Source organism: Chaetura pelagica, unplaced genomic scaffold, assembly GCF_000747805.2.
Source record: "Chaetura pelagica isolate M959 unplaced genomic scaffold, ChaPel_1.0 scaffold161, whole genome shotgun sequence".
NCBI lineage: Eukaryota > Metazoa > Chordata > Aves > Apodiformes > Apodidae > Chaetura > Chaetura pelagica.
Genome location: NW_009951965.1, coordinates 1 through 16,958, shown reverse-complemented (window position 1 = coordinate 16,958; position 16,958 = coordinate 1). Strand labels below are relative to the sequence as shown.

Here is a 16,958-nt window from a genome sequence, read left to right as displayed (position 1 = left end):
CTGCAATAGAAAAATCTGCATTTTTGCATTTTTGTTTTTTAAAGTGTATCAGATGCTGTTGTACAGAGACTGTGCAATTTGCTGATAAAAAAAGTAAAACCTATCCTGTTTGATTTTATTTTGATCAGTTTGAAAGATGCATAAAGGTATTTACCTATCAAACTGATAAATGTCAAACATGCATAATTTTTGCATTGTGTAAGAAGTTTTCAGGCAGTTGTGATTGCATTTCAGCAATTATTTTGGGAATGCTAAGGGTGAAAACAGGCAATATTTTGAAGCAGCAAAAAACATTTTCAGCATATAGAATAATTCTTTTACCCTGAATTGAAAAAAAAAAATTAATTCCTTAATTTTTTTCAGGATGTGGTGCAACAAAATAACACTCTTATAGAGGAGATGCTATACCTCATTATAATGATTGTTGGTAAGTTCAGAATACGTGTAATTTTTAAAAATTAGTCTCTTTAAGGGCCTGGTGTGAGCATTCTTCATTATCTTCTTAACTTCAGTTCTGTTTTCAACTTCTTGTAGTTCTGACTTCTGTCCTAGGAGAAAAGCCTTGAAACTAGCTTAGATTACTGTAATTAATTTTTGAACAGTGGTGGGTGAACATAAAATTTCACAGAAGACGTTTACTTTCCAGTCTTCTGCTTTAAGTTTCGAAAGAGGAGAAAGAAATGTTTAAAATCCTAAAAAAAGGTTACTTTTTTTTTTAAAGGTGAAAGATTCAGTCCTGGAATAGGGCAGGTAAATGCAACAGATGAAATCAAACGAGAGATCATCCATCAGCTGAGCATCAGGCCAATGGCTCACAGTGAATTGGTAAAGGCATTGCCTGAAGATGTAAGTAACTTGGGAGGGAAAAACAAAAAGCAACTTGAACATTGTAAGGCTGATTGCTGAAAATTTTTCTTACTGGAGTTTATGCCACTGAATGTGTAATGAGAGCAGCATGATTATGCTGAGAGTAAGGCTGGCATGCATACGGATTAATACTTGTCATGGAGAAGGTAGAAAGGAGGTATTGGAAGAAGAAACAACATATGAAAGAGGCAGGAGTCCGAGAGTTTCTTCAGCGTCTTTTGTTTTTTTAATACTGTTCCTTATCAGACAATCTAGGCAGGAACCTCTGCAGGCTGCCTGTAAACTCTGAATAGATGTTACGAATGTGGGTTGTTGGAGCTATACAGAAATGTGAGCTGTTCTATTTTAAAGCCAAACAATAATTGAAAAGATGGGGAATCAAACACAATATGAAGACTTGCGTAACGTAAATGCTTTGTTTGCATGGACAAAAACACCTGAATTCTTGTATAAGTGGTTTTGTAGGATAGCAAAGCTTAATGCTTTTTTAATTAATATTTCTAAGGTACTCTTTACACATGATTTATGAAAGCAGTCAGAATTCAGAAGTTAATCTTCTACTATATTGGTCATACTTTTAAGGATAAATTCTGAAATACTCTTCTTTGTTCTAGGTATTTTAAACTTGACCAATTTAAAAGCAAAATTTCAGAATATCATTGATTTTTAAAAAACATATTAGAGTTGGATGAAAGAGCAAACAAGAATTTAAGCTAGAGTTCTAAATTGTATTGTCAGTCTTAAATACCTTTTCCTTGGCTTGTTAGCTGCTGTGAATATGTGTTGCAGGAAGAGGAGGGGAATGGTAAAAGGTAATTTGTGTATCAAGTAGGGTTACATATGTGAGTTGATTTCTCTTGCTGCCTTTGGAGGTTGTTTTACCATTTTTCAGTGGCTTGTTTTTTTAGCTGGCCTGTATTTATTTCATTTTAACAGAAATATTGACCGTATATTCCTAATATAGGCTGCGTAAGCTAATTTAGAGTTTTCTTTTGTTACTGTTATATCCTAGTTTATTATGACAAGGAAAAACTGTAAAAGTTAAGTACTTAAAACAGCATGATTTTTTAAAAATACTTTTTGCAAGATGGTGTTCCTGAATGTATTTTCATGTTATGTGCTTTAGTGTTCTACCAAGTGTCAGTAAAATTAATTTGTACTACCTTTGTTTTACATACTTACATAGCATTGTATGATATTAAAATAGGTTTAATCCAGAAACTCCAGTAACACACCATCCTGCCTTTTTACTCAATGTAGGAGAACAGAGAGACTGGAATGGAAAGTGTGATCGAAGAAGTGGCCTGTTTCAAGTACGTTGCCCTTTATTCTAGTATTTCAGCTTTAAAAATAGAATATCTGAATTAGTGAAAATCAGACAACAGACACAAGGGGCATGGGTCATGGTGCTTTCCTCGTGGTTTTACTCATGTGCATCATTCTTAGTGCTGTTACTTAATTGATTTCTAGAATGACTCTTGAGCAATGTTTTTCAGCTGTTCAAAGTTAATATTTTATGTTCAGAAGTTAATAACCAATGAATGTAAGTTTTTTGTAAATTTGTTTTTTGTCTGTGTAGGAAGCCTGGATTAACAGGCAGAGGGCTCTATGAACTAAAACCAGAATGTGCCAAGAGCTTCAATCTGTATTTCTATCACTTTTCAAGGGCAGAGCAGTCAAAGGTACCTAGTAATTTCACTTTCTGGGTTTTATTTAGTCTTTTTTTCTGTTTGCTTTTTTCCAAAGCTTTATTCTGTGAAGAAATATTACCAGCTGGTTAAAAGTTAACTTAAAAAAGATAAATTATTGGAGAACATTGACAAAATTTTGTCAAAGGTTTTGCAGTGATTGCTGTGCCACCAAATCATGTGCCCTATGCAGAGCTGCTGAAATCAGTGGGGCTTCAGGAGATTGCATGCGGATTCTCTTAGGTCTTATTTTCATAGAATCACGGGATGGTTTGGGTTGGAAGGGACTTTAAAAGATCATCTAGTTCCAACTCCCATCTGCCATGGGCAGGAACACCTCCTTCTAGATCAGGTTGCTCAGAGCCCCATTTGACCTGCCCTTGAACACTTCCAGGGATGGGACAACCACAGCTTCCTTGGGCAGCCTATTCACTGAAAAGCATTTTACTGGAAGTATTTAAACAATTTGTTTTTTCACAAACCTTTATGGAAATTACCATTTTAGCTCAGACTTGTTATACAGCTATATGTGAGAAAAGCAGCCTAAACTGGCTCAAAATGAAAGATTCATTTTGAAGGTGCAGGCCATTTTTACAAGTAAAATGTAAGACGAACTAGAAAGTCATGGAAGCTTCCTTTTTTTTTAAGGCTGGGAAAAAGGGAGAAAAACAGTAACAATATAGTAAAATATGAATGGATTATTTGTTAATTTTATATTTGTACAGGTTTTGAGTAATATTTGTGTCATCTGTTTCAGGCAGAGGAAGCACAAAGAAAGCTGAAAAGACAGAACAGAGAAGATACAGGTATTTCTCTTTGAGACAAGGTGGGAGAAGAGTGAAGCACCTTTCAAACTGTACTGCCTTGACACTTAGACTCAATTCCTGTTCTTGGGCTGGCCAGAAATCAGTGAAGATGTAGCAATTTCCCCTACGTCAGACAGGAATCTGGTCTGTCACGGAACCAGCCTTCTGAATGGATTATTCCTTTGGCTTTTCTGTTGCATGCAAGCTATTTTGAATGCTACAGCCTGCTGTCTGTAATACTGTTTGTTAAGCAGCTGTGTACTGACTTGGGTTAAGCTGTTTGAAAGTCAGGCATTTTATATGAGTGTTGCAAATTTTAGAGATGCTGAAATGTCAAATTCACACATTTCCCTTTCAGCACTTCCACCACCAGCTCTTCCTCCTTTCTGCCCACTTTTTGCAAGTTTGGTTAATATTCTGCAGTCTGATGTCATGCTGTGCATTATGGGAACTATACTACAGTGGGCAGTAGAACACAATGGCTATGCCTGGTCAGAGGCCATGCTGCAAAGGGTATGTCTCCTTATTTAAAATTATGCTTATGCTAAAGGAAAGAATATGCATTTTAGCATTTTAACATGAATTTATAGGTTTGAGTTGTTGCCTTGGTATCTAACACATTCAGAATACTCGAGAAATAAGTGGTGCTTGCTGATATGCAAGGCTAAGGAAACCCTTCCATCTCCAATGCAATTTATGTTTTAAAAGGGAACGGATTACAGAGGTAAATTCCACAATAGAGGGAAGGATTCTACTTTAATTGGTTGAAATAGTTTTTATTGCAGTAGAGAATCAGTTTATCTGAGTTGTTCCATATTAGGTAAAGCACATTGACTTTTTCATGATGTTCCTGTGCTAATTTTCAGCTTAGGCTAAATCACTTCAGAAAGAAAACATCAAAGCACAGAAAATAATTTTCTAACCTGAAAATGTGTTAGTTTTGGGAAACTCGAGTCACCCGTTTGTTCCTCACTATTTATAATGATCTTCAGAAACCTGAAGGGTTGGCGTAGATTTTCTTGTCCATAATGGTCACTTTCTGGGTTCCATGGACATAAGTGGTGAACTGCCATAAAATGGTTATTGATCAGGATTGTTGGTTTAGTGTCCAAACCCAAAATATTAAAAAATACTGATGGCTTTTAAAATAACATTTTGAAATAAAACTCTGACTGAAACTTGATTATTAACTTTTTGACATTGAGTCTTACTGAGTGTAATTTATGATAAGTGCAGTCTGACAAAAATAATAAAATAAATCACAACAAAAACTGAACAATATTGTTACATTTAGGTAATATGAAAAAGCTAGGCTATGGAATAACTATTTCAACAGAATAAGATCTCATTTTTATTTTTATTTTTTTGAAACTGAACTAAAACATGCTCACCAGTTTGTGTACCTCTGTGTTGTTCTTCAAAATGTGATTGATGAGGAACCTATCACTTGTCTCAGAAACAGTGCTTTTAGTTACTGGTGCCATGCAGTTGAACTGCATCTTTTTCAAAGTCAACCACTCTCATCATGTAAGCACCATACAAAGGTTGATGATATCAGACATCTGGAAAAGATGACCCATATCTGACGAGACCTTATTAGACAGATATGATAGACCAAAGAAAAATTGACTTACTTAATAAAAGAAATATAAAAAAACTTCAAGACTCAGCAAATCAGGTTTTACCACTTTTCTGTAGGTATTTTAGGTATGTTAGACTGCATTCCAGTCCTGCTAGAGATTTTCCGGGGATTATCTTTTCCTACATGGGTTTCAGTGTTGATTCCAGGCAATCAGTTATGCGTTTTGTTAAGAGCATCCTGCCAGTTTGTGTGGTGTGATTGATTCAGCATGGCAAGAGTTCATCACCAAGATTTAAGTATTTCATCTTTAAATTTCCATTAAGACTATTGTAGTGCACAATAGGGAAATTTCAATTTTTCAGTTCAAGAAGATTACATCTTTTTACTGACCTAAAAGTTAACATCTTAAAATGTGTTTCTGGAGTGTTAAATTTAGTTTAATAGTTCTAACTTTGTCAGTTAAATTTTGTGTGTATAAAGGATTTGAAGTGTGTCATGCTTCTTTCCAGACACTTGCAATAACATGCAATTGCTAGAGAGAAAGCTAAGACGCACTGACTTCTCACTGACTGGGCAGGACAGCAAACAGAAGGATACAAGTAGTATAAAGTGGTTTTTATCTGTCAAAGTTTCAAGGATTTGTGAACACTGTTACTCCTGTGTAATGTAATAATGACATATATAGAGATAACTTCAAATATATTCTTACTGTGTCATTTTATTATACTAGTTCCTTCTCTCTTAATTAATAACCCAAACTACTGTCCTTGTTCTTGCTGGTTTAATTGCTGATCCTGAGTCGAACCGTGACAACTACATAAAGAGATCATATTAAGTATTTAAGAAAACAACTAAAATTTATCATTTTTTACCTAGGTTTTACATCTACTTGGAATGGCACTACAAGAAGAAAAACAACATCTAGAGAATCTCAGTGAGGAGAATGTTGTAACATTTTCCTTCACTCAGAAAATATCAAGTATGCCTTTCTTTTCAAATGTGTAGCATATTTTAAATAACTGAAAACGCTTGTATATAATATTTTATTCTTCTGAAACACTATTTACCAGAAGAGTGTGTTTGTTTATCTATTAAAATTTTACCAAGTTGACTGTACGTATTTGCTTTACATAGATGTAGATTCTAGGTAGTAGCAATTCTAAAGGTCTTTTCTAGAGGAGAAATCCAGAAGTAGAATCATTGCAAGTAAATGGGATTCATAATATCTTTAACTAGCATCTCAACAAAGAGAGCAGTATATGATGAGATGCTACAACTGCAAAAACTGGGGTGTTCCTGAGTGTTTTTTTTAATCTTGACTCTCCTTTGCATCTTCTGACTAGTGCCTCCAGAGTTGCTAAGACCCCCATTTAAAATAGGTGGGAAACAAAATATTGGAAGTTCTATGTGTCAGGCTCCCAAGGTGATAACAGCCAGGGAGCACATACACTACATTTGTCTTGTAAGAAAATAAAACCAGTGAGCAAGACTTCTAAGAATATTTCCTCTTAACTTTTCAGGATTTAGAGGTAGTCATGAAAATATTTAGGAGGGTGGGAGGAGTGGAATTTCAATATTGTACCTATTTGTTGAACGAATTCTTCAGCTACTGAATATATAGAAGTGTGTGTGTGTTGTTGGGGTTTGTTTTGTTTGTTTTTGTATTAGTATAATCAATGATCTTAATAATTTTTTCTCAGGACCAGGAGAGGCACCAAATAATTCCCCTAGTATACTAGCTATGCTAGAAACACTGCAAAATGCACCTCATCTGGAAGTGCACAAGGACATGATCAGATGGATATTGAAGGTAAATCTGTTTTATATAACTGTTGAAAATCACTGGAAGAAGATTTTTAGAACTTCCTTTATTGATGATGATCTTATTTCCTGGCTTGATTTGGTGTACACCTACTTTTTGCTCTGTTCTGGAATCCAACACTGTGCGTTATCTGGCCAGCATTATTGTATACACAGCTATATTCATGTGTCACAAATAAATTTAGTATGTTGTTTGTTTTTTTTCTTACAGACTTTTAATACTATTAAGAAACTAAGAGAAAACTCTTCTACAAGTCCTGTTGCTGAGACAGAAGGAAATATTATGGAGGAGGTAAAAGTAAGCTGTAACAGATAGCTGTTACCAACAGGTCTGGGTTGTGATTAGCAAAGGATTGTAATTCTAATTGCAGCTCTGAATCAATGTTGGGAAACATCAGTGGTTTCTGAAATTCTTCTCTCAGCTTATAAGTGAAGCCCATTAGTTTGAAAGACCTATTGGGAGAGTCCTTGGACTATTTTACTTTGCTTCATATACTGTAGTTTCCAAATCTTGTGCAAGTTTACTGCTTAGAACTGTTTGTAGTAGTGATCACAGCATTTGATAACTTTGCTCTTTCCATAATTTCAGACTCTTTGGGAAGTTGTTCAAAGAAATGGTATCTATGTATTTTCACCATGTACATCATTACAGATAAGCTGTGCCAATTCATTTAGCTTGACATGACATTTAGATACTACACAAAGATGTTGGAGCATTATAGTGCATTTAGGGATACAGCTGGTCTGGAAGAAGAGCAGTACTAGAGTTCTGTTGCTGTTTATCGTATGAATGGTCAAAGGGAAGAGGAATGCAAAATATAGTTAAAGGTTGAAGGAGAAGTACCCTTCTGAATCTGCAGTTCTACCTTGTATGAGGTAGAGCATGAGCTAAAGAAAAGAGAGCACTAAATAACTTTCTGATAGACTTTTCTTTTGCCTTTTTATGAGATTTTCATTGTTTGGATGTTAGTACAAGTTATGGATTGCAGTTGCTAAAATAAATGGTTGCAATGAGGTATTAGAAATGACTGACTGAACAAGGTAATTTCAGAGCTCACGTGATAAAGACAAAGCTGAGAGGAAGCGAAAAGCTGAGATTGCCAGATTGCGCAGGGAAAAGATCATGGCCCAGATGTCTGAGATGCAACGGCACTTCATTAATGAAAACAAAGAACTCTTTCAGCAGACTTTGGAAGAGCTAGATACTTCCAGCTCTGGAGTACATGAAAACAGGTAAAGGATTCTCATACTCTTTTTTTTCCTTATACTTCAGGTTGTCCTCTTGTTACTGCTTAAGAACGCCCCTTGTTTATTCTTGATTAAAAACTACTTGAAAGTTTTTGAGACTAAAAAAGGAGCAGGATAAGTAACATTTTCTTCCCTGCTACTGTCAAGATGGTGTAATAAGTACTTGTTCCTCCCTTATCTCATCTTCATAGTGCTCAGCATAAACAAGCAATAATTTTTTTTTTGCATCAAATCATCCAGTAAATTGTTAATAATAGTGAGATTATGGTATTAAACATTGTAAATTAGAAATAGTTTATTATGTCTGTTGAGGATCTGAAAGAAAATCTGCTTGTAGCTGGAAATACAAATTGAAGCATGCTAATGACTTTGTGGGAAAGGGAAGAGTGTTTTCAGAATTTATGTCAGGTGCTTAATGTGATGATGTGGAGTTGCAGATATTGTTTCACTGTTAAATTGGAGTGGGTAATACTACTAGGAGGGTATGAATGTTTTCTGGAAAAAATGTCTTGCATAACTATTTCTGGGAATGTAGATATTGTATAAATGCCAAAATTACTTTTGTCAGACTGCATTTATCATAAAACAAGAAAAATCAGTAACTTCATTTAAAGAATGATCTGATTGTTATGCTTTTCAAATAATTTGCTGACTAGTATTCTTTGAATGTTCTAGTCCTGTAATTTCAGATGCAAAGCTCACAGCCTTGGGACCAGAGCAAACTAGAGTAGCTGAACACAGACAGGTTGTTATGTGTATATTGTGTCAGGAGGAGCAAGAGGTTAAAGTGGACAGCAGGGCTATGGTCTTGGCAGCATTTATTCAGCGATCAACTGTGTTGTCTAAAAATAGAAACAAAACTATTCCAGACCCTGGTAAGTATTATGTATTCATAATTGTTTCTAATATTAATTAGAGTCACTGTAGGCATCACAGTTTGTGACAGTAACATTACCTTCTTATGTTAACTGTGTAATTGAAATTAAATTAATTGTAATTGGTGGTAAAACTCCCTTTTTTTTTTTTTAAGTGAGGTAGAAATGTGTTTTCTAACTAATAATGTAAAATTACTGCAGTGCATTATCTGAAGGTCCTGGCAGCCATTTATGACAAATTATTTGGAACTATTAAAAAAAGCTTTCAAAATCGGAAGTGTTTATTCTTAAACTATGTCTGTAACATTACAGAGAGAGGAGGCACAAGATGTACATTTCCTTCCTCTCAGTTGTATAATCTGAAAGGCCTCTTAGTGGTGATAATGTGAAATGGTTGGATTTAGTTAACTTTATGGAACAGATAGCTTTTTGATCAATGGCACCATTATAAGGATCCTTTGGATTCTATTATGTAACACAAAAAACTTCTGTAGCAAATAATTTTGCACTCTCACTCTAAAGGTTCATTTTCTTAGGCTCATTGTTTAAGGATAGTAAACCACCAAAACTGCAGGTAGATGGTAGGAAATTTTACCAGGCCTCAGTGCCTCCGAAAGCTTGGTTTGATTAAGTACACTGCATACATTCCAAACAAAATTACACAATACTAGTAAATGAACTGAACGGTTTATATCATTGGGGATTAGCAATATTTTATGCTTTATCAAATGACATAAGCTTTTGTGCTAAAGTTTAGTAATGATCCAAATGCAGTAATATTTTATCAGCAGCTAAGTATTTTGATAAATGTTTTATCTCAAAGTTGTTTTGTTTTGTTTTAAATACAGAAAAGTATGACCCATTATTCATGCACCCAGATCTGTCATGCGGAACACACACAGGCAGCTGTGGACATATTATGCACGCTCACTGTTGGCAAAGGTAAAATGCTCTATTTAATTTTTTTAGGCCAAATAGCATATCATGCCATCAGTTTGCCTATTGGCACTGATTTTAAGGGCAAAATTAATACAATGTAATTAATTCAAAGCTTCACAGGTCAGCTTTCCTTCCCTTTGATTGTTTTTTATGCGTAATTCCCAGTGATCCAAGTATATCAACAAGAAATCTTATTTTTTCATTTTTTTTTCAGTTCAGTAATAGACATATTCCTGCTGCTTCTTGTGCTCTCTACTGAAGTTTTAAATGACAGTGCATCCCTTGCACTCTCAATTCCTCCATCAAGTTTAGTTTGAGCTGAAAATATCTGTGACCTAGTTCAAACTCATCTTCAACAATGAACTCAAATTCCTCCTTTGTTCTTGGGGTTTTTTAATAAAACCTTTTTCATTTATTTTTGTTCTTTATTTTTTAAGGAGGAAAAATACGCTTAGTGCTATGTGGTGCCAATGTCATGGCAAATGCAATCCATTCAGGCCTCTGGCATTAATTAGGCCCTTGCTTTGGGCCTGTCCATGGCTCCTGAAGTGCCTGGTTTCAAATTCTTTCTTGTGTGTGAAGACCTTTAGGAGGTCTCAGGGATTCTGTGGCTGAAACCCTGGCCAGTTTTCATTTGTGGTCTTTCATATCACTGCTCACTGAAGATGTGGTATTAATCCTCTTGTGTAGCTAATGTACAGTCATGTGTGGTTTTAATACTTTGCCTCTAATATTCTGCTCTTTTCTAAAGATACTTTGATGCTGTCCAAGCAAAAGAGCAACGAAGACAACAAAGATTGCGAGTACACACAAGTTATGATGTAGAAAATGGTGAATTCCTTTGCCCGCTTTGTGAATGTTTAAGCAACACTGTTATTCCTTTGCTTCCTCCACCAAGAGTTTTGTTTAACAGGTCTGTTTGCTTTATAAATAAATGTTAAAAAGTCCTAAAACAAGCTATACCCCCAAAAAAGCCTTCAAAATGTTTATTACCTTTTGCTTTGGTAATCTAAAATGCGTTGCCTTCCTCTGTCTTCTGGTTTATGGGCCTTCCTTGGTTATTGTATAGTATGGAATTTAGTGTTTGAAAGGACAGCAAAATGTCCGACCTATAGGAAGAGAACTAAAGATAGTGAAATATGTGGGTAACAGCAAAATTGCCTGTTGAGAAACAAAACCATGTGGAATGCCTATGAAATACTAATTCTCTATATAGTTTGTTCTTAACTAACATGTATATTCTGTTATATATGTTTTTGGACAGGTTAGACATTTCAGGCCAACCAAATCTAGCTCAGTGGATCAAAACAATATCCCAGCAAATAAAAGCACTGTATTTACTTCGAGATGAAGGCTGTGCAAGTAAGTCTGAAGAAATGCTTATAATTGTATGTGAGAATCATAGAATAATTTAGATCAGAAAAGAGCTTCAAGATCATCCATTCCAACCATTAAACTAACACTGCCAAGGCCACCACTAAACCATATCCCTAAGCAGCAGGACTGTGCATCTTTTAAACACCTCCAGGGATGGTGACTCAACCACTGCCCTGGGCAGCCTGTTCCAGTGCCTGACTGCCCTTTCAGTAAAGAGATTTTTTCTTAATATCCAATCTAAACCTTTCCTGGCACAACTTTTCCCGTGACCCATTACTTCTTACTTGGAAGAGGAGAACAACCCCCACCTTGCTACAACATCCTTTCAGGCAGCTGTAGAGAGCAATAAGGTCTCCCCTCAGTCTCCTTTTCTCCAGGCTAAATGACCGCAGTTCTTGAAAAAGACCCAAGTATTATGGTTCTGCCACAGTGGAGTTGAGAGTTGGTGGCAAAAGTAAAAAAAAATTTTCAGTTTCTGATTATGTGTTCTTGCACCTTTTTATAATATAAAATTTAAATATAGGGGAATAATGGGTGTTTTATTTCTTCTTGTTTTTACAGGCAATTCTGGTAATTCAGAAAAGATGGATCAGCTGCAATTACCAGAAGGATTTAGACCAGATTTCAAACCGAAGTATGTATTTACATCTTAATAAATCGTTAAATCATCATGAAATAATAACATGAAAACAGTATGGATATAATAACATGTGATTTCTGTGCTATAATGTCTCACTAATTGAGGGGAAAACATGAATTTTGCCATAACTAGAAAAGTTTATCCTATTGTTATCATGGTATTGAAGTGCAACGCACAAGTAGTAAATAATGCAGTAGAATTTCAGAGATGGCATGTTGCATGAATGTGGAGAGATGATGCTGCTGTTGTCTAAATTTCAACACCAGGATGGAGCTTTTTTCCCCTATTGCATGTAACTGGATGAAGGACACATCATAGTTCAGCACAATGAGTAAAGCATCAAGAGATGTCGAGTATACTAATATGTAATTTCAGCTACTATAGGGTGTTTGTATTTGAATCTACCTTTTCTTCACTTCACGAGAAAGTAGTTGAAATTGATTACATGGTACGGATGTTTATCTGCCAGCTGCATACAAAAATGAAGGACACCTATCCCACCTTATGACAGGTTTTGCCACGAGTCTCACACAATCTTCTAAACTTAGTCTTAACTATAAGTTGTCTTTGAAGACTGAATGTGCTTAATGCTAAAAAATGAGGTTGTTTCCAGTCAAATAATCAAGAAATAATTGGAACTGTATCTGTCACAGAAAGGAAGTTACAGAATATCAGATCCAAAGAAAGACACTGGAGTTCTCACTTAAATTTTAAAAATCCAAGTGTTGGTTTGTGGTGTAAATGCTTATCATTAAAAGAACTATGCTGCCAGTGGAGAAAAAAATATATTAGTAATATTATCTTCTTTGCTTCAGGAATCCTTATTCCGAGAGTATAAAGGAGATGTTGACAACTTTTGGTACAGCAACATACAAAGTAGGCTTGAAGGTTCATCCAAATGAAGAAGATCCACGTGTACCTATAATGTGCTGGGGAAGCTGTGCTTACACGATACAAACTATAGGTACTAATGTATTAATTTTGCCCCTTTATATGTGAACTTCAGAATTTAGTTAAATTTATGGCTTTGAAATATTTTGGGGTTTTGTTTTTTCCAGAAAGAATTTTAGCTGATGAAGAGAAACCATTATTTGGTCATTTACCTTGTCGACAGGTAAGGATCAAGTAGCAGTTCCTCTCTGAGTCAGTGGAAAAAAGGGAATTATGCTTCTTTAATGCAGAGTATCTAAATTTTAAGTTACTGTTATGTGGTAGTTTTCTTTGTTGGATCCCACTGTCCAGTCAGCCTGTATCTGATTCTTAATCTACGTAAAAATAAATCTAGAAAACCGTTTTTTAAATAAACGCATAGTTTAGTAAGGCCAGGATTTTTCATGGTAACGGTCAAAATAAGAATAGTGAAGGGAACTTGTGTATTTGCATAAACATGAACTTCTTTGTCATATACTTATGACACTCAAACTGCTTCCATAAACTGCAGCTATTCTGAAAAGAATGCCTGAAGTCAGACAATCTTTTTATATTGAGAAACTTAGTTAACTGTGTCAGTGTCTGTTTCTCTTTGCATTTAAAGGATGACTGCCTTACATCATTAACAAGATTTGCGGCAGCCCACTGGACAGTTTCATCTCTTTCGGCTATACAGGGTCACTTTTGTACTCTCTTAGCATGTAAGTTCAGCACCTTTATTCTGTTTTTTGCAAAAATACAAATATAGAAAGATGTTTGCAGAATGTTTGTTAGTCCTGGTTGAAAGAAGATTGTTTTATGAAATGGTGTTAAGTAATCATGGAATCACAGAATTGTCATGGTTGGAAAGGACATCTGAGATCAGAGTCCAACAGTCAGCACAAGAAAAACCCCAACAAAGCAAAGACAACCACACACACACTGCCAAAAACACCCACAAAAAGGCCTCACAACCTCAACCACTAGAGCACGTCCTGAAGTGCCACATTTACATGTTTCTTGAATACCTCAAAGGATGGTGACTCCACAACCTCCTTGGGCAGGCTGTTCCAGTGCCTGACCTTTCTTTCAGTATAGAAATTTTTCCCAGTACCCAATCTGAACCTCCCCTGCTAGAACTTTAGGCCATTTCCTTTGGTCCTGTCATTATTTACCTGGGAGATGAGGCCAACACCCATCTCCCTATAACCTCCTTTCAGGTAGTTGTAGAGGGCAATGAGGTCTCCTCTCATCTTCCTCCACACTAAACATCCCCAGTTCCCTCAGCCGCTCCTTGTATGACTTGTTCTCTAAATAATAGAGCAAGAAGCTGGTATTTTCACATCTGTGCTTATACATATTTCAACATAAAATAGAAAAAAGACATGCATTTCGGTATGAAATTTCAAGATACATTTCAAGAGAAGCATGGATATTTTGCTGTCAAGGAGTTCTGTTGACCTTTCCCAGCGTTTATATTGCTGCTTTTAGAAAGGAACCTAGAGCAAAGGTGAAGGAAGTATGGTGTCCTTCCCAAAACAAAAGCGATAACGCTGGAACTTTAAAGAGGAGGAAATAAAGATTGATACAGAATTGAAAAGATTTGAAATAGAGAGTAGCAAAAGTCTGTAATGTATCTGCAAACTTTTATCTGCCTTTGAAAAGTAGGATCTGTGATAAGACAAGACTTATTACGCCATGTTAGTTGAGAATTTTAATGAGAACAACCACAATGTTTCAAGCTTGTAGCATTTGGAAATAGAGGTAAAAAGTCTAGAGTTCAGCCTGATTCATTGATTACGCTTGAGAGGACTATTCTGAAAAGGTGTTATAAGACAGGACAATTTAACATTTGCAGTCAGTAGAGCAGGGAAACTTTAAAAAGACATTAAGATACTAAAATGACTAGTAGAATCGATACCACCTACTTCAGCAAACAGTTGACAGCCTTATGGGGTTGGAACGTAATTTACATAAGTTTGTAGCAATAATAATTGAGCCATTTTCTGTGTGAAGCAGAAGACAAGATGTTGCTAGATATTTGGGACTTTGCAAGTATATGGTGTTCTGCATGGTTTGGGTTTCCTTGAAAACTTGAACCAATGTTTCTTAAAAGCTCTTCATCCCTCCAGCTTTCAGAAGCAATGAGGGATCCTTGTATTTTTATGAAGGAAAAGTGTTTGTTACTTTATTTTTCAAGGCTAGGAATAAGGAAAAACATTTGATCTGTCAGTATTCTATGAACTAGTTATACATGAAGATAACTTAATGAAAATAAGTTTGGTTTTAGAAGTTCCTTGCTCTGGTCACGTTTTAGATAGAAGAATTTTTTAGACTTTTAGGTTGAGTTCTGTGTCTATACATTTACAAAAGTAAAAGCATTTGAAGTCTTGAGTGGTGACTACATGTTTGCTGATAGAAATAGCTTAAAAATGTCACAGATCTCCAGCTGTTGATTTTCTCACCAGCATGCCAGCAATCTTCAACTGAAATATTTTTAAATTATTATGACGAGACTGTATTTTACTGTAGTAGTTTTTTTAAACTTGGCAGCTTAATGCTTATAATAGCTACATTGTAAAATGATTCTCATACCTGCAGCTTAAACTTTTGTATTGTAAATCACATTTTACTGCTTGAAGAGAAGTTTGCAGCTGTTTCTTGATGTTTTAAATACATTGTAACATTCTCAAGACATTTTAGTTATGTTAGCTTTTAGATGAAGTTTACTCCTTTGCTTGGAATTTAGGAACTGTGGGAATTCTGTGGACATCTGGAGTGCTTTGGTTAACTCTTTGTGGTTACTGTGAATGTGAATACTAAGGAGATGGAGAGACCAATACCTGTTCTTTCTTACTGAGAGATAAAATAATTAATTCACGAGACTCATTAGCAATGCAATTTTGAGTCTGTAAGACAAACGACTTGTGTGAAAGAAATGTAGGGAAGCTTGTAAAGCTAAGAAAATTGTAGAATTTTCCTTTGAACAGCTGACCAACAAACAATTAGTGTTTCCATTTAGTGACTAGTGCTTGAGCTTATTTCTGTGTCAGAGCTTGAGATACTACCTTCATTTATCTCATGCTGGAAACTAAGTAATGAAAGAAGGTTCCTATGGAAGTTAGTGAATGGCAGCACTTGCTTTTTTATAGTACCTTTGGGGTTTTATTTCAGTACAGTATAGTCAGGTAGGCAAGTGTCTTTTCATGTTGAACAGCTCTTGAAATTACATCTTTCTGGCCAGAACTGGTACATTCATATTTTAAGCATATAAACCAAGGAGATGGCTCTCATTTTGTAACTGAAGTACACTAAAATATTTTCATAGATAAATGCTCAATAAATTTATTTTTTTCTCTAAAATACTCAGCACTGGTGCCTAATGAAAAAAATGGAAATCTTCCTTGCATACTTGATATTGACATGTTCCATTTATTGGTAAGTATTCCATAATATATGCATTAATAATGTTTTGATCAAATAGCCACTGATCCAATAGTTCTGTTGGAAAATTTACTCTGGGTTAGGAACCTTTCAAAATTTTCATTTTTTTAGTGTTTTTTCACTGCTTGGTGAATTTAAATTGCAACTGTTTTTATCTGTAAGTATAAAAGAGGTAACATGAGGCAGAATGTATAGTCTTTGGATGTTAAAAAAAAAAACAAAACAAAGAACCCCAAAACCAACTCCCCCACAACAAACCACAAACAAAACAGCAATCGCCCCCCACCCTGAACTAAACAGCCCCCCAAACCCCCTGATAATCACTGTTCCCTACAGTAATAGCTGTCTAACTAGCTTCTAAATTAGTGTTGTAATGTATGCTACCTTCAAAGAATTTAGTTGCAGCATGCACAGAGAAAATGGCAAGACTCAAAAAGAAAAGGAGTATTCCAGCTTTCTTGTTTTCTTTTACAGGTAAGCTTGGTGCTCTCTTCCCCTGCCATACATTGTCAGGATTTTTCAGGGGTTAGTCTTGGCACTGGAGATCTTCACCTGTTTCATCTTGTTACTATGGCACACATAATACAAATTTTACTTACCTCATCAACAGGTAATGCCTCTTTCTTTTGACTTTTATTGAAATGATTCTTCAAATCTGTACTTGAAAAACACTTAGGGTAACTAGTGGTAAATGTATGCAGTTAACATTGGCAAAATAAAATTGCTGGTGCTCTCTGTCGCGAGCCGGTACCAGAGGGCTAC

General features: G+C 35.5%; 1 protein-coding gene across 1 annotated transcript in view; it reads left to right on the top strand.

The window, feature by feature from the left end:
• LOC104391653 (E3 ubiquitin-protein ligase UBR2) overlaps positions 1-16,806 on the top strand; it is a gene marked incomplete at its 3' end in the record, with an annotated part of 43,972 nt that extends 27,166 nt beyond the window's left edge. Inside the window, exons 20-39 of the mRNA XM_010000984.1 lie at positions 364-427; positions 722-846; positions 2,128-2,180; positions 2,447-2,549; positions 3,313-3,361; positions 3,720-3,874; positions 5,820-5,922; positions 6,644-6,753; positions 6,976-7,056; positions 7,816-7,997; positions 8,688-8,887; positions 9,736-9,829; positions 10,578-10,739; positions 11,091-11,188; positions 11,765-11,837; positions 12,659-12,807; positions 12,902-12,957; positions 13,378-13,474; positions 16,123-16,190; positions 16,671-16,806. Of these exons, the coding sequence (XP_009999286.1) occupies positions 364-427; positions 722-846; positions 2,128-2,180; positions 2,447-2,549; positions 3,313-3,361; positions 3,720-3,874; positions 5,820-5,922; positions 6,644-6,753; positions 6,976-7,056; positions 7,816-7,997; positions 8,688-8,887; positions 9,736-9,829; positions 10,578-10,739; positions 11,091-11,188; positions 11,765-11,837; positions 12,659-12,807; positions 12,902-12,957; positions 13,378-13,474; positions 16,123-16,190; positions 16,671-16,806 (2,158 nt within the window). The remainder of the gene's footprint in view (positions 1-363; positions 428-721; positions 847-2,127; positions 2,181-2,446; positions 2,550-3,312; positions 3,362-3,719; positions 3,875-5,819; positions 5,923-6,643; positions 6,754-6,975; positions 7,057-7,815; positions 7,998-8,687; positions 8,888-9,735; positions 9,830-10,577; positions 10,740-11,090; positions 11,189-11,764; positions 11,838-12,658; positions 12,808-12,901; positions 12,958-13,377; positions 13,475-16,122; positions 16,191-16,670) is intronic.
• Between the last annotated feature and the right edge of the window lie 152 nt (positions 16,807-16,958).